This window comes from Euprymna scolopes, chromosome 32, assembly GCF_053919585.1.
Source record: "Euprymna scolopes isolate OS-2025 chromosome 32, ASM5391958v1, whole genome shotgun sequence".
NCBI classification, from domain to species: domain Eukaryota; kingdom Metazoa; phylum Mollusca; class Cephalopoda; order Sepiida; family Sepiolidae; genus Euprymna; species Euprymna scolopes.
Genome location: NC_136513.1, coordinates 49,654,561 through 49,676,832, shown reverse-complemented (window position 1 = coordinate 49,676,832; position 22,272 = coordinate 49,654,561). Strand labels below are relative to the sequence as shown.

General features: G+C 38.6%; 1 protein-coding gene across 3 annotated transcripts in view; it reads left to right on the top strand.

Moving 5' to 3' along the window:
* LOC145256342 (UDP-glucuronosyltransferase 1A3-like) overlaps positions 1-14,617 on the top strand; it is a 38,867-nt gene extending 24,250 nt beyond the window's left edge. For all 3 annotated transcript variants that reach the window (XM_080115128.1, XM_080115126.1, XM_080115127.1), the window contains one exon: positions 13,010-14,617. In XM_080115128.1, the coding sequence (XP_079971254.1) occupies positions 13,023-14,543 (1,521 nt within the window). In that variant the 5' untranslated portion in view covers positions 13,010-13,022 and the 3' untranslated portion in view covers positions 14,544-14,617. The remainder of the gene's footprint in view (positions 1-13,009) is intronic.
* Positions 14,618-22,272: the final 7,655 nt, after the last annotated feature.

Below are 22,272 nucleotides of genomic sequence, written 5' to 3'. Positions count from 1 at the left end.
ATATATATATATATATATATATATATTTCATGCGAATTTGCCTTTTCTTCCCCCTTTTCCCTCTTTTTTTTTTACTCATATATCTCCAAGTATTTGTGTTAGGAAACACCGGGCAACACCAAATAAAAAGCATTTATTTAGTTATCTGTTTATCTATCTATCTATCTGTCTATCTAATTATCTATCTTGCGGAGTAAACCACAGATTGGATCGTGGGAAACAATAAGTTAAGCAAGCATACAGGTGTACAAAGGGCCAAAGGTTCATGTTGTGACATGTATCAAACTTGGTTGATCGGTCAGTTTGCACCAGAAAGTATGCGAATGGAAACCGGACGTGATGTGTCAGGTGTTCAAGCCAAGTAAATTTTAGTAAGTTGGATCCGAGGCATCAAAAAAGCAAGATTCGTTAAGAGGATCTCCCCATGAGGGGGGGGGAGTAGAGAAACAAGCCAAGATTCACTCCACTTCTACTGTGACAAAATGCCTGAGGTGTACATATAATGTACAGAAAAACCACTTATTCATCTTGAGTCCCTGTCTTGAAGCATCTTTGTTACAACAGGCCCGGCTCCACCCAAGATGACTGACGAATCCCCCAGGCAGAAGCAAAAGACAAAGGCGGCCAACAGCGGACATGTATGTCGTGATGTTATGTGTATATTATTTTCTGACACACACCTAACCACGACCACTAGATGAGTCATGGGCCTTTAAATAAATAGACATTAAGGGGCACGAGGACAACAGTCTGTTATACTAAGAACAACGTAGATACATATATAAATATATAAGGCCCATTGAATAAGCAGTTAGAAACGCACACTTAGATAACACACACTTTTTATAACATTTGCTCTTACGTGTTAATTTGATTCATTTTTGTATCTTTCAATGATTAACTCCTGATAAGTTTGTTGGTGAAAAACCGGGCCCCAAGGGTTTGTTGTTATATTATTTTGAAACTGATATATATATATATATATGTATATATATATATAATGATTGCCAGATGATCGCCATCACATTAAGTTCTCCCAATCTTGCCGTCCATGCCATTTCAGATGACTCTGTGCTTCCGCCAAAAATTTGCAATGAAGCAGATGTGACATGCAAATTGAGCAATTTCCACTGAGTTAACTTCTTCTGCAGGTTGAATGGTATTCCTATGAACAATCGCATGTCTTCTCAAACCAGCAATAAACTTGCAAACGTTGCTGTATATTAATCAGATCATTTGGTTCGGATTAATAGGTACAAAATTGACCTAAACAGGAGTTTTGTGCGACTTAAGGTGATTGACGTAGCCACCTTTTTAAAAAGCACTCGTTCACAAGTGTCACATTTCCAGTTCTGTGTGTCATGGTTAAGACCATCAATTAAACCTTTACGAAACTCTCGCTTCAGATTCCTGTGAGTCTGCTTTCTTTTCTCTAGAGCATCACAACGTTCACGTACAAGCTTTCGCCACTTCAAACTTTGTAGAGTAAGTTCTTCCCACATGTCTATTTTTAGGACTTTCAAATCGGTCTTTGTACAGATCCTGGACGTCTTCCTAGGCTTATGTTGATGGCGCTTGCCATTTTCCATCTCCCCATAAAAAAATTTGTTTTGGCAGTCTACAATCTTTCATTCGAACCAGATGGCCCACACAACGCATGTGAGATCAGATTACAAAGGTTTCAATACTAGAGCAACATGCTCTTACAATGACCTCAGTATCGAGTACTTGTGTTTGCCACTTGATGTTTAAGGTATGTCTCAAGCATTTTTAATGAAATCCATTTCATTCAAGCCATTTCGTTCAAGCCATTTAATGTGCCTTTGATGCAATGTCCAGGTTTCTGATAAATACAACAGTGTGATTAGCACAGAGGTCTTGTAAAAAAAAACAGCATCGTCTGCATACAACAGCTCCTTGACTAAGGCATGGTGCAGGTTCTGGCATTAAAAGATTAAAAATGCAGGTAATAGTGCATAAAAGTGTAAAGTGTCAGCAAGACGACGTATATTTGAAAGCACACTCGTTGCTGTGAATTTCTTGTTTAAGTAGCCAGTTCTCACCTCTCATGCAAGCGGGCGAGTCTACTTCTATAGGGGTGTGACGCCAAGATCCCCTGATCTTGTAAATGGGCGTCTTGGGTTCGATTCCACCTCTACACGCCCTCCCCCTTCCAGAGATACAAGATACTCACATTGAGATCCAATATTTTGAGGCTCTGGAGGAGTCGTGCGACGTGACCCATAAGATAGGTTCTTGGGTGGTCGCATCACCCTTCTGCTATGATGCACCGGTTGGTCTTCCTCAACCTCCATCGTCCCAGGGGATGCTGTGCCATCCACCTCCATCTATTCTGGCAGACTGTCGAATGTTTCGGGCTGGTGTTGATCCATACACGTAGGGGACCATTGTCCCGGTATTTTGGGCCCTGTTAGGTTGTCTATGGTATCTAACATTCCTGGTGGCTCCTCAGGTATCGAGTGACAAGGGGTATCTACCACGGGGTTTATTCTTCGGAGATTGCGACGGGTTACCTGGTCACTCCCATCAATGCGTACATTATATTGCCGGTTACCCAGTGTTTCCAACACCCTTCCTGTCTTTGCCCATCAGCGAGGGTGTGGACCAACTTGGTTTTGAACCTGAACCGTTTCCTCGATTTTCAGTTTCTGAAGTGTGTGACATTTTAGATTGTATTCCCTTTCATTCCGTAAGGGAATTTTTGGCATCGCTGTTTTCCTATAACAAGTGATTTCTCTCCAGTGTTTATGGATTCAATATCGGTCCTGGAGCACTGGGAGATGGTCCTTTATCACGCGACCATAGAGCATCATCGCTGGAGACATATGTAGGTCTTATACCAGGGTGTTGCGATGAGTCAGTAGGGACCTAGCTGCCCGGTCGTCGCATAGGTGACTGCAACTGTCTGTGCTATCAATAAGGATCCTTTTAGCCATTTTAACAACCAATTTTGCTCTCCCATTGCTTTGAAGGTAACATACCGATGATGTTCATTTCCTTATGCCCCAATTATCTAGGAACTGGTTATATTCACTGGAGTCAAACGGTGGTCCACCATCGGTCGACAGTTCCTCCGGTACACTGTATGTGCAGAACCAGTTTCATAGGGCGTCACATGTGGCCTTGGCATTCCTGGATGACATCAGAGTAACTTCTACCCATACGGTGTATCTATCTGCATATACTAGGTAGTTCTTCCCTCATAAATCGAAAAAGTCCGTCACCATCTTCTGAAATGGGAACTAGGGGTTCAAGGGCGGCATTAGAGGTTCCCTAGGTTGTGATGGAGCCATTATGTTGCATACTTTGCACTGAGCCCGGGTCTGACGAATGCTCATGTCTAGTCCTGGCCAAAACACTGAATGGAGCGATTCCAGTAGCTCCGCACATAGTTTTCTGGGTATGAAGATTTTCTTTTCCATTATCGTCACCCATTCCAAGCAATATAACTTCTCTTTCATATGCCAAAAACGGCAAATTATCTCCAGCAGTTCGTGCCAAGATTTAGGGAAACCATTTCATATGAATTCCGCGAGGGTACGAGATTCCTCGTCAGTAGCAGCTGCTGCCACAATCCTGTCCCATGTTATTTCCCTTAATTTGGGGCCCTGTTCATAGGTGAAGTTAAATGACGTTCTTATGGCACTATCCATGGTTTGTGCGATGTCCTTTTCGTTTGCTTCCTCCTGGTTTAACGTTACTGGGCATCTTGATGTACAGTATGGTGCCGCATTGAGTTTGCCAGGGAGATGCTTTATTTGAAATTTGTACATTAAGGACCATTCTTTGAAGTTGAACAGTCTTGGATCCTTTATGCATCCAGAGCTTTGTCTGAGAAGATCTTCACCAAGGGCTTATGGTCCACGGTGACTAACAGCTCTGGACATCCCAAAACGAACATGCAGCATGCTTCCAGTCTGTAGACTAATACCAATGCTTCTCCTTCAACTGGTGCATATCGGGACTCTGCATCATTGGTAAATCGGGAGCCGGTCAGGATTAATCTCTAGTGGTTCTCACCACATTTCGGTCTGGCTTCGGTTGCACAGTTGCAGTACTTCTGGAAAAGAAAATATCCCAAGCCTGTCCCACTGAAGTCCGTCGACAAACAAGTTTGTTCACTTCGAAGGTTCTTACACCATTCTCGATCTCTTCTGTGATCCTTCTTTTCGACTCTTCGAAGATTCGATCGAGTGTGCTGTCCCAGTAGAACTTTCGATTTTTTGTCTTCAGCAGCTCCCGGAGTCGGGCCGTTACTTCGGTCTTAGAAAAAACGTTGGCTACTTGGTTTACCATTCCAAACCAGGATCTTATGTCAGTTATAGTTTTTGGTGTCGGAAAATTTCGTATTGCTTCCGTTATCAAGAACCCACCTCTTTTTCTGCGGAGTGAAATTTCTAGGGGTTGAATAGGATACCATTTTTGGTGCAATTATTTATGTACTCCATAGTATGCCAAAATGATGTTTCAATAGAGTCATCTCATAGTATCGTGTCGTCTATACATCTTGTTTTCCTGGGCATATCTAAAGTGATATTGTTGTTGCTGGATCAGGAGTACCTCTTCGGAACTTATTTTTGTTCCAAATAAGGTGCGGCACGGACTTTGGTTTTGTCAGGTTGGCTTCACCTCTCTTTTTTATTTGTCTATCTTGGTAAATCATCCATTTACGACCCTTTTTGTGTCTTTGGGTAGTGAAAGTTCTGAATTCTGCTCCGACCACTCCCGCTGTAAATTTGTTGCTGAACCTCTGCTTCGGTTTTCGGCAGACTCTTTTAAAATGTCTGGTCAATCCGCAATTGTGACAAGTCATCTTTGCTGCTGGGCATCCCCCCTCGTCCTTTTGAGCCATCAGGTTGTGAGCTCTTCCAACACCATTTACAGCGTTCAGTGTCTCTCGGAGTTGATACTTTGGTTATCCCGAAGCCACTGCCTGTGGCCCGACCTCTGTATGCTCGTTGTAGTAGGGTATATACTACTATGGAGATGGGGGATAGACTTGTCCGTGGTCTCTAGGCTGACAAGCCTGTTGAATTTTTCTCCCAGTGTCGTAAGCGTCGCAGCCTCCAACAGCACCTTGCTTTGATGCTCCAGGTTTGCCAGCCGTGCCATCATATCGTTGGAGTAGCTGACTTTCCGACCACATCTTATTCTATTCAGACAAGTCCCTGAAAAGTCGCAAAATTTTGCGACTGATCAAAGTCATGCCACGAAGTCTGTAACTGATTCCCCTTCCTTCTGCCTTATGGAACAGAATTCTTGCCGGTACACTTCTTTGTGTAGGCTTCTGATGGCTATAAGCTTTATGTCGTAACAGCTGTTCTTCCGTGACGGAGTTCAGTATTTCTGCTCCTATCATGTCGAACAACAGCCTGTTTACTTCTCCGTCAACCCACACATCTCCTTGTATCTATTCCTGGAGTCAATGAATATCGTCCAGTCACCATCACTTGAGTTCGGTTCTATGGTAGGTCTGTCGCGTCTCCTTGTAAGTGGCTTGCTGGACTGTCCTCCGTCTCTTAGCTGGGCAATATTTTCTTGCTGTAATGTCTGCTGTGTTTGTTCGTCCATATTCCAACGTTGTTTATAGCAGGTTTCCTATATCGGCGACGCCATGTAAAGTGTCGGCACACTCATTACCATGAATGTCTTGTTTAAGTAGCCTGCTCCCGCCTCTCATGCAAGCAAGCGAGTCTACTTCTATGGGGGTGTGACGCCAAGACCACTCCAGTCTTGTAACTGGGCGTCTTGGGTTCGATTCCACCTCTACAAAAAGGAGACACTAACTTTTAAATATACCGGGAGTTGGCACACGCGTCTCTCAGTTTAGGTATGGAAGCACAGAATCGATACAATTTTCAGTTATATTTTATGTTTTTTTTTTCACCTCCTTATAATATAATTTTTTTAATCATATAAAAAAGATATGCGATAAAAAATTAAAAAAAAAAAAATTGATAAATGTTTATAAATTTTATACATTTTTTAGGTTTCGTTTTTGTGTTTTTTTTTCAAATATAGTTAGTTTTATTATTTAAACCTGCGTAATCTATTCATACCTATCATCTTGTTTGAGTGTTTTTTACATATGTGAAATATTCACCCTTTTTAAACTGTTAAAACTGTAAAGAAATGTGACCCATTTATACTTTTTTTCATGTTTCTGCCCATAAATATATTTTTAAAATATTTAAATAATTTGACAAAATATATAATATATTAATTTAAATAAACATAGTTATTTGACAAGATATGCAATTAAAATTTTTAAAATAAATGATAAACAAGATCGTAATAGATTACACAGGTTTAAATAATAAAAATAACTATATTTGAAAAAAAACAAAAAAACTAAATTTGTTTCAAAAAATATATTAACAAAAAATTTATAAAATCTATAAACAAATACGTAAAATTTTATCAATTGTTTTTTTTTTAATTTTTGATCGCATAACTTTTTAGATAACTATGTCTAATTAAGTTTAACAAATAAACATTAAATATAACTAAAAATTGTATCGATTCTGTGCTTCCATACCTAAATTGAGGGACGCGTGTGCTAACTTCCGTTTAAAAATTAGTGTCGCTTTTTATGCACCTGATAGTCAGGGACCCGAACCTTGGATTAACCACTAAGGAGGCTGTCCTATCAGCAGGCGCAAAATACTGGGACTGCTGTATTGCCATTTGGTGAATGGATTCTGGACCATGCAGTAGCCTCTGATGGGGCCTCTCAATGCCATACTAGTGGGTAATTGTTACGGCTTTACCTTTTCATGTGCTACAAAAAAAAAAAAATTCCTTTCTTTTTCTCTCTTACTTTCCCTCTCTGTACTGCTCTAACCAAGTGTGCCGACCTGTTCCACAAATCCCAAAACCTCAACATGAAACATCTCCAGAAAAAAAACTCGAATAAACATAGAACCCCATCTTCCAATGTAGACCCCTACTACCATGTTTCCTTCTCCAACATCAGGGGTCTACGTTCCAACCTTCCAGAGGTCGAAACCCAATCACAGGAGATGACACCGGACATATTCTTTCTTAGCAAAACTGGAATAGGGCCGACCACTTCCCTAGATGAGTTCATAATTAACGGATACTCTAACTTAACATCTAAATCATCCCCCCAAGATCGCCATGGGCATGGAATATGTGCCTACATTAAAGATGGCTTCCCATGTGGCAGGGATATCTCTAGAGAAGATCCTAATTTACCTTATATGTGCTTCCGAGTTGCACTTGCTTACACCACTGCATTTATATTTGCCCTCTATCGTCCCCACAACAGCGGAGTTACTATCTTTAAGAGCATATCTGAGAAAATAGACCACATCCTGTCTGCACACCCCTCGACTAACATCCACATCTGTGGTGACTTCAACGTCCATAACGTGGAATGGCTGACCCACTCAAAGAAGACGGACGATGAGGGGAGGTTCTGTCATGATTTTGCCATTGCTTATGACCTCACTCAGATTGTTCGCGAGCCCACCTGTGTGCCCGATACTACAGGTCAATATGCAAGCCTCCTAGACCTTTTTCTCTCAACTTCCCCTGAGCTATGTTCATGTTCCGTTCTTTCTCCTCTAGAATCCTCCGACCACTCTGTCGTATCAGTAAAGATAAAAATGAAATGTAATAAGTCCTCAGACGTACCCCCCCTCCACCGTACTGTATACCGAAACTCCATGGCTGACTGGGATAGCTTCCATACATTTATATCTGATCTACCTCTGCATTCCATGTTTAAAAATGATGTGTCCTCTATAGTATCAAACCTGACCGAATGGTTAATTGTAGGCATAGACCGATTCATACCATCTAAAAAATTCCAACAAAAACCTACCAGCCAACCATGGTTCTCCAGAATGTGCTGCTGCCATCGTGCACAGAAATTACTTCTTTCATAGCTACCAACATAATAGATGCACTGAGACTAAAGCTGCTTTCAGGAACGCCAGCAACCACTGTAAAAGAGTAATAAAAAATGCAAGAGAGCTATATGCCCAGTCTGTTAAATCCAAAGTAGCTGATCAGCGGCTTGGTTCCCACCAGTTTTGGCAAATAACAAATAGGATCCTGAGCAGAAATGTGCGTTCTATCCCAACCATTATAAACGGACCAGAGGTCATCTCCTCAGCTTCAGACAAGGTAAAACTATTTGCCAAGAACTTTGCAGCTAATTCTACCCTATGCGACGAAGGCCATCAACTCCCCATATTTCCTCCTATAACACAGAACACGCTAGGTAACATACAAATATCTGTGCATGAGGTCACCAAGCTAATCAAGAACCTTGATTCCAGTAAAGCAACTGGCCCTGACGGCATCCCAATTATAGTGTTAAAAAAGCTTCAACCAGAACTTGCTCCCATACTTACGAAACTGTTTAAACGTTGCCTTAAGGAGAAGTGCTTTCCAACACCCTGGAAAACCTCATCAGTATGCCCTGTATTTAAGAATTCAGGTGATAAGTCATCTCCCTCTCAGTACAGACCAATAAGTCTTCTGTGTGTCATGAGTAAGTTCCTGGAATCCATATTAAATAGAGAAATAGTCAACCACCTCAGCAGAAATAACCTTCTTTGTGACATGCAATATGGTTTCCGTTCTGCAAGATCTACCGCAGATGTGCTAACGGTTATATCTCATAGGATTAGTGAATCTCTTGACAAAGGCTTCCTTTCCAAGGCAATTGCTCTTGATATATCAAAGGCCTTTGACAAGGTATGGCATAAAGGCCTACTTCACAAGATCTCCAGCTACGGTATAACTGGAAATATTCTCTCTATCATTAAATCATTTCTCTCTGATAGGCTCATAAGAGTAGTGATTGATGGACAAAAATCAGAGGCTTATAGTATTAATGCTACTGTCCCTCAAGGGTCAATCCTGGGCCCAACTCTCTTCCTGATCTACATCAATGATCTCCCTAAACACATACTTAAATCATTCGTTGACATCTATGCTGATGACACGACCATCTACAGCAACACATCAAAGGATGTAAATGACAAAGCTCTCTCTGATTCTCTCTTCTGATTCTCTCTTCTCTAATCTCGAACAAGTGGTACAGTGGGGGAAGAGGTGGCTGGTTACCTTTAAAGCATCTAAAACCAAACTCCTATCTTTACATCATCAACGCTCTGATCCCCATCTGGCATCAATTCAAATGGATGGCTCTCGTCTAGGAGAAGCCCCGTGTTTTGACAAGCTTCTGGGTTTGTCCTTTACTCCTGATCTGAAATGGAACACGTACATCAAGTCTGTTGCTAAGGTCGCTGGAAAGATGGTGGGATCCTTCTACCGCTCCAGAAGATATCTCACTACTGATGCAATTCTCTATCTATGTAAAAGCCAGTACGTCCAAGGATGGAATACTGCTGCCATATCTGGGCAGGAGCTGCTAAAAACAGCCTATCCTGCCTTGACAGAGTACAAAATAGACTTTGTGGCTTAATGGGGGATGCCCTTTTCTCTTCCCTGCAACCTCTCTCCCACAGAAGAGACGTCGCAAGCCTATCTTTGTTTTATCGGTATTTCCATGGCAAGTGAACTCCAATCTCTGGTCCCCCCTCGCCAATCTTTTACAAAAAACACCCGTCTAACTGAGTCCACTGTCAAAAACTTTCCCCACTCTTTATCTATGCCTAAATCAAAATGCGGATTCCATGAACAAAGCTTCTTTCTTAGAACTGCATGTCTGTGGATCTCTGTTCCGTCTGCCTGCTTCCCTCCTGACTACAACTTGTATGTCTTCAAGTCCAACGTAAACAAATTCCTGATGAACCGCCCCTTAAGTAGACACTCTAAAATATCCACATTAACGTACTGTACTTACAATAACCCTTATCCATGAGTAGCTTCCGGGCCTTGATAAGTGGTGACCACCTTGTAAAAAAAAAAAAAACATTACCAAAATGCGACCTGTGGTTCAAACTTTAACATGACACCCTTATCGTAATCCCAAAACGCATGAGCAAGTAGAGCAACTAAATATATAGAGAACAGAGTAGGGGAAGGAATAACACTTTCTTTGCCACCATTATCAACTGGGATTTCATCAGACAATTTTCTGTTAAAGTAGACACGAGTTTTCATGTCCCTGTGCAGTTTCTTAAATATTGTAACAACGGTTGGAGAGCACCCTACTTTCTCTTAGATCAACCAAAAAGCATCCCTATTTACATATCAAATGGTTTGGTCTGATCCACAAACACTTGATACAGCGGTATCTGTTGCTCAATGCATTTCTCCTGGACTTGCAGGGCTGAAAAAAATCATATCCATAGTCCCTTTGCCAGACCTAAAACCACTTTTGACTCTAGAATAGCATTAAAACAAACATTCTCCAGTAACCTGTTTAGTAGGAGTCATGTGAGAACTTTCCTTGCAGCTTCCAAAAGCGTGATCTCACGGTAGTGGTCATAAACATTCTTCTGTCCCTTTCCTTTAAATAGGGTCACCAAGACACCATCAACCCAATACTGTGGAACAGGAGCACCTGCCAGATCTCCTCAAAAAACAAAGGAGAGCATTAGCAATATTCACTAATCTTTAGAAGTTCCACTGGTGTTTTGCCACAATTGACTTGTACGATAACAAACTGCACCTCAACCAGACTAGGCAAACGATCCCTTCTGAATATGATATCACATTGTTGTAGGCTATCAACTGCATCAGCATTCACTGCTGAGAGATTGTGAAACATATCAGTAAAGTGCTCCTGCCATCTTTTCAAAAATAACCTGTGGTGCTTCCTGGAGACCAAGTGACAACAAGTCTCCCCAGATTTCCAGCGTTCTCCACCTCTTGACCACTTGTGCAGATGATTGCATGTTATCACAACTGCTGTTGTCACTGATTTCTCATTGGCATCGGCCATTGGTGTTTCCTAGGGTTTTGGGTGACAAAATGTCTCCCCAAGGTACCAGATTTGAACTGCACACTTCCAGTGGAGATTTGGTTAGTACCCTCCCACCTCGGTCTTTCCATCCTCCCTGATTCTTCACAACTAGTTGGTGTGGCGCCAGTCGATGTCATCTACACCAATTTTTTTATTATTGTTACTATTATTATTATTACGATGATAACAATAAGGGTGCTTGTGCAGTGTACACACGTGTATTTTAAATATTATTTCCAAGTTAAATTAAATTTGGAGTTTGTATTACTGTACACATAGATTCGAAAAAGTTGTCAAAAACAAACATATAACAAATAAATGTTATCAAAGACAAGATAAGTTACTTTTCTAGTTAACTGAATATGTTTTTAGTGTTTTTATTTGATGTAACATGTTTATTTTGCATAGTTTTTAGAATCTGTGTATAGCAAAACTAACCCAAATTTCCTATTTCATTTCCCGTTTCAGTCATGTAAATTATTTACAGTCAAAATGTTTTAAAAAACAAAAACTTGAAGTTTTAAATATATTTCAAAGAAATAAATTACGCCCGGTGCTAAAATATTGCAAATTCGTCAATCATTAAAAAAAAAAACTGCCGTGAAAAATGCTAACTTTAAAATATTTGGAAATACTCAGTGAAAACTTGTATTTATTATTAAAAGAATGGACTAAAAAATATTATATAAAAATTGTTTGTTTTTGTAGTAAAAAAAAATTAATCAAATTAAATATTCGACTTCCTTCGATAGATATAAAAATTAAAAAACAATCCACTTGCTGTTATATTTTGTTAGATTAAAATTATCCCAATGTGCAATTATAATAATTATCCAAACGGAGAATTGTTCTTTCTCTTTAGAAGAACATACATGGACATTCAGTAACACAGCAATATTTTTTAAGCCTGTTAGCGTGACCACGTGGTTAAACACCGGAAACTTTCAGCAAGTGACGTTACGCTGTCATGTTCACTGGCCTACTATCTTGGTGTTGGTACCTTAACACCACTATGACGAACTTTCTTATGGATTCGTGGATTAAACTTTCCTTTTACCAACTTGTGATTGAAGTCACATTCAGCACTACACATGACACCAACAGTATATGCATCTCGAAGGTTGCGTTTTCGAGTTATAATTCCAAAAGCGATCTCAAACACTGTCAGGTAATAAAGCATTTTCATGTGAAATTTCATAAAAACCAGCATAGCCGTTTTGGAATGTCTTCGATAAGTATTGATAATTGATAATCGAATTAATCTGATGAAAGAAGCAACAGGTGATTTTGACCAAATGAAACACCTAACACAGACGAATACCACAGGTGCATTTGAGAAGTTTCATTACCAAACCGAAAGGCCCGACATATAAATACAACAGTAGATCCTTTGATATGACAGGGGCGCATTCGGAATGAATGTTTCTGTTTAAAGCACAATTACACCACGACACTTGATTTTTCATTTGAAATTTAAATTCAAGTCATTATCACCACACAAGCAGTAAGGCCAGACATATTAAAGCAACAGTAGGTTCTTTGATATGACATGGGAACATTCGAAATGAATGTTTCTGATTAGAGAACAACGGAAACATATTTGACTTTTGCTTTTTGAACTTTAATACAAACTATTATACATGAAAAAATAATTTTATAAAATTGACAGTAGGTTCTCTGCAGTGCAATGTAGACTGCAATACAATGTGAACTTATTCACTGCGGAGAGGCATATAAAGCTTACTCCTGGTACATTGCGACGGGTCCCGGACTAAAGCAGACAACCAATCGTTTTGATTGAAAAATAGACGCTTTCATCGATTTCGATGACAATAAAAAATATGGGAGTGTGGAACATTAGTTGATCATCATTCAATCCCGGCCAATGTCGGGTCTCCCTGCTAGTAAACTATATACTAAGCTCATAAACGGATAAACATTTTTTAGTTTGTTGTTCTGTAAAATGAAATATGCATTTTGTTTTAAACTAGCACATTTTTTAAAAATAAATTGTTTTTTTGGCTAGTTGTCATTCATAATATTTGATTTTAAATTATCTTTTTTTTATATATATTTCAGAATCGTCAAAAAAATGAAAAAAGTTTTCATTATTCTTTCTGGAATATTCGCTGTTCTTCTCGTAACTACCGAACCAATCAAATGCGACAACATACTTTTCCTCAGTCTACCATATTTCAGTCATCTACACACGATGACTCAATTAGCAAAAGAGCTTCACAGAAGGGGACATAACCCATACATACCTATCTCTCAGGACCTAGATAAAAAACTAAAAAAACCATACGGCGTTCAATTTTTACAGATGCCTGAAAAAATTAATATGGATGAATTCACGAGGATTGCCTTGGATTTTTTTTCTCAAAAGAGTACGTGCACGCTCGACGATTTGGTGGCATCAAATTGGGAAGTCTGCGACAATTTGTTGCTGAACGAAAAATGGTTTCGCGAGTTAAAATCTATAAACGCCACACTGGCTGTTATCGACGGCGTTTTCATGAGCAACTGCCTGGCAATAATCCCATATAAATTATCGATCCCATTCGTATTCATGGGATCGATGAACGTGCCACCCTTACATCGAACACCATGGGTGTACTCAGCGTTTCCCTACGTATTGACTAGCTATTCCGAACGCATGTCATTTATCGAACGACTCCAAAATACATACAACTATTTCTTTGATTACATAGGTCCCCCTTTAGGTGCTCCATCGAAAAGTGTACAGAGTTATGCACCAAATAAACCGGCCATCTCTTTTGATGAGCTGCGACGCAAAGCCGATTTGCATATTGTGGAACTTGATTTCTTGATAGATTATGCGACTCCTTCGCTTCCGAATGTGGAATATTTAGGAGGAATGGGAGCACTTCCGGCAGAACCCTTGAAAGGAGAATTGGACGAATTTGTTAATTCGTCCGAAAATGGAATCATTGTAGTTTCGTTTGGTTCTCTTGTAAGTTTGCTCCCGAAAGAACATCTTATGAAAATGGGAGAGGCTTTTAAGAAAATTAAATACGATGTCGTCTGGAAATGGTCGGATGCAAGTTATTCTTCATCAAATGTTTTTGTTACAAAATGGATGCCACAAAACGATTTACTGGGTCATCCGAAAACGAGGCTATTCATCACTCACTGCGGCAATGGAGGACAGTTTGAAAGTTTTTATCATGCGGTTCCTATGTTAGGCTTTCCGGTATTTGCAGACCAACCTCACAACGCTAAAAGAATTGAATACAAAGGTTTTGGTTTATCGATGAATTTGTATAATTACGCCGTTGAAGATCTTGTTGCAAATATAAACGAAATAATCTCAAATCCGAAATACAAAAAGAATATCAAAATGGCAAGCGATATTTTTAAGTCTCGACCTGAAAGTCCTTCCGAGAGAGGAGCACGCATAGTTGATGACGTCATCAAATATGGTGGCGGTTTCATGAGGTCTTATTGCCAGGATATGCCGTTGTATGAATATTTTATGTTGGATATTTTTGCGGTTGTATTTTCATCTGCTTTCGTTGGGATTTTGATTGTTGTTTTTATTCTTCGAAAATGTTTTTCGTTTTGTTTGAACAAGAAAGAAAAGAACGAATGACGTATTTAGGACAAGAATTGTCAGTAACAAATGAGGTTCCTTTTAAGTAGTAATAAAAGTACGGAAATAACGAATGTTTCAGTATTATGTCTCCTTTAGTTCTTTATTGTGATAAACAAACAACAAAAAACCGTTGCACAATAAATTTCCGCTTTTATAATCACACACAAACCTTACAAAATGTCAAATACATTTTTAATGACAATATGATAAACTTGGACTAATAACAATTTTCAAGACATAAAATAAAAGCAAAATCACGTATTCATCGGAGATTATTGACTTACTTTTGATAAATTAAATAAATGAATTACTATATATCTGTTTTTATTATCTATGAAATGTAAATAAATTTTTGTTTTCACTGTGTTTTTCTCGTAATAAATTGACTTTAGAGAAAAAATAATAATAAAACGAATCCTTATAAAACACCATATTTGTGTTTTTTTTTCTTTAACACAGTCCACCATTTTCAGGCGGCCAGAAACACGAATTGTTGCCTGTTTTCTATTTTTGGGTGAAAATAGACAGCATGATTCACGTTGACACACCGTTTCCCGTTAGATCACCGAAATTAAGCAATTGAGCTGGTTCGCTATAAAAAAAATTTTTTTTATTACATTTTCACCCCAAACAAGGCATATTGCCACTTTGATGTCGGTGGCTACTATTAGGGACATAAGCTACAGGAGTACTATGTAGGGAGTTGGACAGAAAGATGTCGGTTCACGTTACACTTGAACTTCTGCATTTCAGTACAGGTGGGGCCATTTTTAGACGGTTTAAAACACGAATTTTCGCCTATTTTTATTTTTGGTGAAAATATCAAATTTTTATTCCTAAACTCAATCCGCCATTTTTATGTTTGACTTTTTCTATTTTTAGTGAACAGATTAGAATTTAATCAAATTGTCCATATGTCGTAAATTAAAACGAATTTCATCAACATATATTCTTGGAGTTCATCCTCAAAGGCCACCACGAGCTCCTAAACTCATCCATTTTTCTTTTACCGCAGATTCTTAAACTGAGGTAATCAATATCCGTTAGTTTTTTGTGCCATTCACAGTGTTCTATATTAACTGCTCGTTTCCCCCGTTTTTTTTTTCATGTAGAGTCGATCAGCATATTATTATAATTATTATTATTACTAGCATGGGCGCCCGGCGTTGCCCGGGTGTTTGGATGCGTATGTCGAGCAAAAAAAAAAAAAGTGGTAGTAGGAAGGCAGGCTCGAACCCGTACCGCAAAAGAACGAAAAGAACGGGGTAAAACCTAACGTTTATGCTGTTACGACCACCGCCAAACCAGAAACGACATTTTTAAAAATTAAGGCTAGACAATCTAAAAGAGAGGATAACTTTAAAAAATATTGGCGAAAAAAATGACCCCCCCCCCCTGTAGAAAAGTGCCTAGTTGAAGGGGAAGATATTAATGTTTTTAGCCAATTTTTCGATATTTGTCGTATGAAAGATCAAACTTTAAAACGATACGGATCTTGGTAAAATCCTTCGCCTCGATTGAAAGTTTAAGGCAGACATGCAAACATACATACATACATTTATATATTGGTAACTAAAAATTTTCAACCCAAACTCATGAAAAAGCTTGCCCTATCTCTTTATGTAAAATTTCAAATATTTAGACCAGAAATTGTCTGAGTAATTTGAAAGAGACCGCAGAGGTCATTTTTTTTAACTTTGACCCCTATTATAACCTCTTAAAATTTATTGTTTTGAGCTCTAATCAAGTTATTAAGTTAGATCCATGTCCAAGGAACTTATATCTAAAATTACAAGTGCGTAGACCCAAAATTGTCGGAGGAGTTTGGTAGAGTTCTAATAGGTCAAATCGTTGAACTTTGACCCCTTAATCGCCAAATTTCTGGCCCAAAACCGATCACATCGATTTTCCCAAATCTCAGTAACCTGTATATCAAATTTCGAGTCTGTAGACTAAAAATTGACAGAGTTATTGTGTAGGGAAATGTACACAGGCACACAGACACACAGACACTTTCACTTTTATATATATATATATATATATATATATATATATATTATTATCATCATCATCATCATCATCATCATCATCATCATTATTATTATTATTATTATTATTATTATTATTATTATTATTATTATTATTTGAATGTAGTGCATTATGCATGGCCATAAACTTATTGATCCTCTGATCAAGATGCATCAGTTGTTGTTTTGTTCAGCTTATGAATGGTCCAGAGTATCTTACTAGTGATGCTATCCAGGTGTTTATGCCTTTTATTTGTATTATTTGGATGCATCGGACTACTGTTCTCATCGGGAGGGTGATTTTCACAACGTTTCGGTCGTTATAACCTAAGACCTTCTTCAGGTGTATCTTGTCGAACTCGGGAATCATTCTGTTGAACTCGAGAATCTGGACGGAATTTCGAGCAGAACCCTTTATTTAATTCACGGGCGTAGGGTGCTCTTGTTCCGCCAGCCATGACTGGATAGAGGTCTTAAGTAATTCGCAAGAACACGTAACGCAGTGGCTAGAGTACTTGAAAAAATCAATTGCAAAAAGTTATATTCTCCTCAAGATTGAAGGTTCAATCCTCAGCGTAGGCGACCGAAAAATACAATTGCAAATTACTTAGTACTTCTATCCAGTCATGGCTGATGGAATCCCCGTGAAGTAAATAAAGGGTTCCGCTCGAACTTCCGTCCAAATTATCAAGTTCGACAGAAACATTCCCGAGTTAGACAAGATACAACTGAAGAAGGTCGGAGGTTATATCGACCGAAACGTTGTGAAAAATCACACTCAACATGAGAACAGTAGTCTGATGAATCCAAATAATACGAATAACCAATCCTCATCTCAAAAATTCAGAAACGCCTTTTATTAGGTTTCTACTTATAATAATAATAATAATAATAATAATAATAATAATAATAATAATTTATTATTATTATTATTATTATTATTATTATTATTATTATTATGTTGAAAAGAAGGTTCTTGCGGAAGTTTTAATTTTGATTTCAAATGATGTATTTTCAAATAAGTTTTCGTTATAATACCTTTACTTTATTTACCATTTTAAAGAGCACTTTTCGCTCTATCTAATCATTTAAATTACAATCGTTTTAAAACAATTATGTCTTTTTTTTTTGAACGATGAATTCAAGAAAACCAAAATCGCACAATTTTTTTTTATTTCAGTTCAATCTAGGCCGAAAAGCTGTTGAAACAGCTCGGAATATTAACGAAGCATTTGGCCCAGGAAATTAAACTAACTACTAAACGCATAGCACAATGGTGGTTTAAAAAGTGTCATCTTCCCTTATTTTACGCAACAAGAACGACCCGTTTCTAGACCGGATTGTAACTTGCGATGAAAAGTGGATTTTTTACGAAAACTGGTGACACTCAGCTCAGTGGTTAGAAGCTTACAAAGCTCCACGACACTTCCAGAAGTCAGAATTTCATCAAAATAAGGTCGTGCTGAGTGTTTTGTGACCTGCAACAGGTTTCATCAATTACAGTATTTTTTCACGCATCTCGACAACTTTCTGTGTGAGAATTGTTTCCAAAACCTAAACGATATAGAAAAACGTCTTCAGCGACTTCATCGCAATCCGAACGCAATATTTTTACGTTACTGCCATAAATATACAATTGTTTTACGTTGGCAAAAGAGCGTTGATTCTGCTGGCGGTTATTTCGATTAATTTTTTTTTTTAACCGAAATATTCATCCGAATGTAAAAAATTAAAAACCGCAATAACTTTCTTGTCAACTTCATAGACTGTTTCAAGGTCCCAAAATGTGATAAAATCATACAACTATTCAGAAGAGCGACTGTCAATCAGTAATATTCACTCTCAATATAACATGATTAAAAATCGTCTGTATTTTATTTCTGAATAACATATGCATACTATTTAGCAACGTTTTGACCTAGATCATCTCACAGTGACGTTTAATCAGTATGAAAATGCTATCAAAGCCAACGATCATATACTTCACTAACAGAGTGTTGGAATTTTATTTTGTTATAGAAATGTCGCCTTCACCAGTGCAAAGGGAGGTTGGAGATCAGCAGTCTTGGTAAGCCTGTGGCATTCATATTACCCCTTCCCTTCACTCTTGGTCCCGTTTTTTGTCCAGCAGTCGTAAAAACGGAATGATCTTTCTGTAGACGATTGTGTGTGCGTGTGTGTCTGTGTGATTCTCTCTCTCTTTCTCTCTCTCTCTCTCTCTCTCTCTCTCTGTCTTTCACTCACTCTCCCTCCTTTTTTTGTCATTTAAGTCCTTGCGGACATTTCTCTCTCGCCCTCCCCCCTTTCTCTCCTTTTTGCTCGCTGATTTCTGAAAGTGGAAGGAGCTTGTTAGTGATTGGCTGTTCAGGAAACAGTCCCAGCAATCCCTTTTTTGCACGTCTTTCGAATGATTTCCAGGTAGGATTTCTTGAGAGCAAGATTCGTTTTCTGGGACTCCATCGTATCGGAGACCATACGACGTAAATTTATTGAACCACTTTATTAAAGGTACAGAGCCCTTATTGGAACGGTTTGAAATTGACGTATTCTGAAATACACCTTTTATTGAAAGGAAGAAAGCGTTGACATTGCCTGTCAACATGTTTTTTATTTCTCCTTCTTCCAAGCCGTTGAAAAGTGACTCGTCAACATAAATTTATTTCGTTATTCCTCACTCGAAGAAAAGTTTACTGAAGAAGAAGAAGAAGAAGAAGAAGAAGAAGAAGAAGAAGAATCCTGACAACCTTTTCAGAGAAAAGGAATTTTAATTCAGAGTCCATTCTTCAGGGGAGAGAGAGCCTGACTTTTGAACCTTTTGAAGGTTTCGTTTGTTTTGATGAAAGGACGATACAAGGACAGAAGAAGAAAGAAAAATAAAACATTGAAAGAACTTTGAGAATTATGCTTTGCATGTTTTTTTTCCTTTGCAGAACCCTTTTTTCAAGTAAGCCCTTTCTTATATATTTTAAGGGAATCAAGAACATCTCCCCACCTTTTTGGGAAGTCTAATTTCGAGACTTCATTGTAAAATTGTATTTCTTTTTTTTTTTTTGTAATATTTCTTTTAATTGTAATTTGAACGCTTCTTCTTTATATTAATTTTTCATGATATTGTCAAAGTGGTAAATTCCTACCATTGCTTTGGGGAAATAAAAAGCAACCGATCACCCTAAATACATCTTTGGACTTTTAAATTTAATCTCATGGTCTTATTTTTTTTATATGTTTCCTAATAGACGAATTTTTGAGAAACCCAAAAATTTAGACATTATAGAGTAATTCCTGGTTGGATGGTTAAATAGCAGAAATACAGATACAATGGTCATTCCCTTACAGAAAGAAAGTAATATGTGAGAGCTTAGTCTTGTGGCACGATGGACTTTAATGTACATTATATTAACCGGCGTTATGTAAGCATTTCCAAAGATCTAATATATAAAAGACTGTATGTCTCTATGTCTGCTTGTTTCTATATTTTCAAACTCTATCTTCTCCGAAACTAAAAGTCACAGAGCAGCATTAGATAATTAGATTTTTAGAGCAGCATTAGACGATTAGATTTTTATAGACCGTTCTTTTATAAGTCTTTAACAGGTTTGTAACACCACACTGATGAAGCTGGCTAGGACCCCTGTTTATCTGGAAACCTCGGCTCGTATCGTCTAGTCCCTCTCTGAGGGTTGTTACATTGAATCCTGTATGCTGAAAGCAAATATCGAAGCCGCAGCCAGGAAGAAAAACAAATGTGAATTCTATTCTACAGAATTATTTCACAAACTTATGTACAATTAATTTTTACAAATCTCCTTCAGTTCTTAATAAGTTTTCAAGTTTCAAAACTCTCTTCACAGACAACGTCAGACGGGCGGATAAGGAGGAAGCGGAGTCACATCTCCAGGGACAGCGATCTCCACACGATCTGTTCTCCCCGAAATCAACAAGCAATCTCTCGAAAAAACTGACTAATTTTCGCGTGACAGTAGGCTATATAGTGAGGTATGTGGATGGAGTGGAAGTTTCCCTAACCAATAAGATTTCGCCACGAAATCGGGAAAGCCCCAGATTTTTGCGTGGGTGCAATTCCCGAATCTGGGATCTGAGTTCTACAGACATACTAATTCTCAGGACCCCTTAGGGTCAGATGTCAGTTCTGACATCCGACTTTCAGTTCACCAAGGCCAGACAATATTATGCTCAAAGTTTCCTGTCATCAACTTTCACTGCAAAATATATTTCTCTGGTTTCAAATAATATCTATTTTGACATGAAATAAAAAATATATATTTATATTCTCTATTTTAAATCCTCTGGGTATCTGGCATCACCCGGGAACGATTAGCTATCTAGCATAGTCACTCGACCCTTCCCAGGCCCCTGAGGCGTTTTAAAGTACCCCAATGAGGGATTACGGTACATTCACCCTCATTAGACTATATTGCTTCGTAGAACCAATGGAGTCTAATTCCTCAACACACCGCTCCATCCCTTTTCACTGTTCGCCGTCAGATTTTTCTTTCACAGACCCCTCTCTCCATCCTCAAATTACCCGTCAAAAAAGTAACATATACACAATCCCATATCCACACTTTATCAGGGTTCTCCCCCTTTTTTCATTCAAAATTCATAAGAAAGTCAAATCAAAAAAGTTCATAAGATCATAAAAAACGTAAAAGTTCAAAGTTCGTCAGGGCTAATACAGTTTCACATTTAAAATACTTTTAAGGGGTCAAAAATGGTTAAAATTGTTTTTAAGAGGTCAAAAATAGGCAAAATTGAAAAAAATCGTTATACATTTTGTACATTTATCTTAGTTTATTTTTAACTGCGAGGTACATAGCCAGGAGTTCGTGGTCAAACGTGCTGTAACGTTGTTCTGCCGGTTTCAGCTGCCTCAAAAAATATGCGAAGGGTTGAAACACTGCACCTACGGCTGTGCCGGATGCATCCACAACCAGTGAAAACTGGGCATCAGACACAGTTTCTCCTTCACTTCTTTAAAGGCTTTCAGCTGAATATCATTCAGCGAAATCTGCTCATTTTTCTTCTTCCTGTTACGTAACAAGTCAGAAAGAGGAGACAAGAGATCCGCACAGTGTGGGATGAAGCGCCTGGAGTAATTTAGCAAGCCGAGAAAGTGCCTTAGTTGGCGAAGTGAAGTGGATGGTTTAAGGCTTTGTAGAGCCTTAACCTTTCCAGGTAAGGGAGATATACCCTCTGGGATGATGATGTGGCCCAGGAAAACTAACTCTGAAGCACCAAAAACACATTTACCAGGGTTAATTCTAAGCTGGTACTGTTGAAACCGTTCACACAGTAGGTGGAGGTGAGTGACATGTTTCTCAGGTGAGGCACTTGCCACTAGAATGTCGTCTATATAGTTATAGACGAAGTCTAAATCACGCACTACTTCGTCCATGAGGCGTTGAAAAGTACTAGCCACGTTTCGCAAACCAAAAGGCATAGTTAAAAATTCAAACGCTCCAAACGGAGTAACAACCAGCAGTTTTCGGGATGTCGGCTGGATTCACTGGAATCTGATGGTATGCCTTAACCAAATCAAGTTTGGAGAAGGTCTTACAACCGTGCAGTGAAGAAGCGAAGTCCTGTATGTGTGAGATTGGGTAACGATCGTAGTGGCATTCAATCGTCGGTAGTCTCCAGTCGGAAGCCAATCTACAGGGCCGATAGATGTGTTCGAT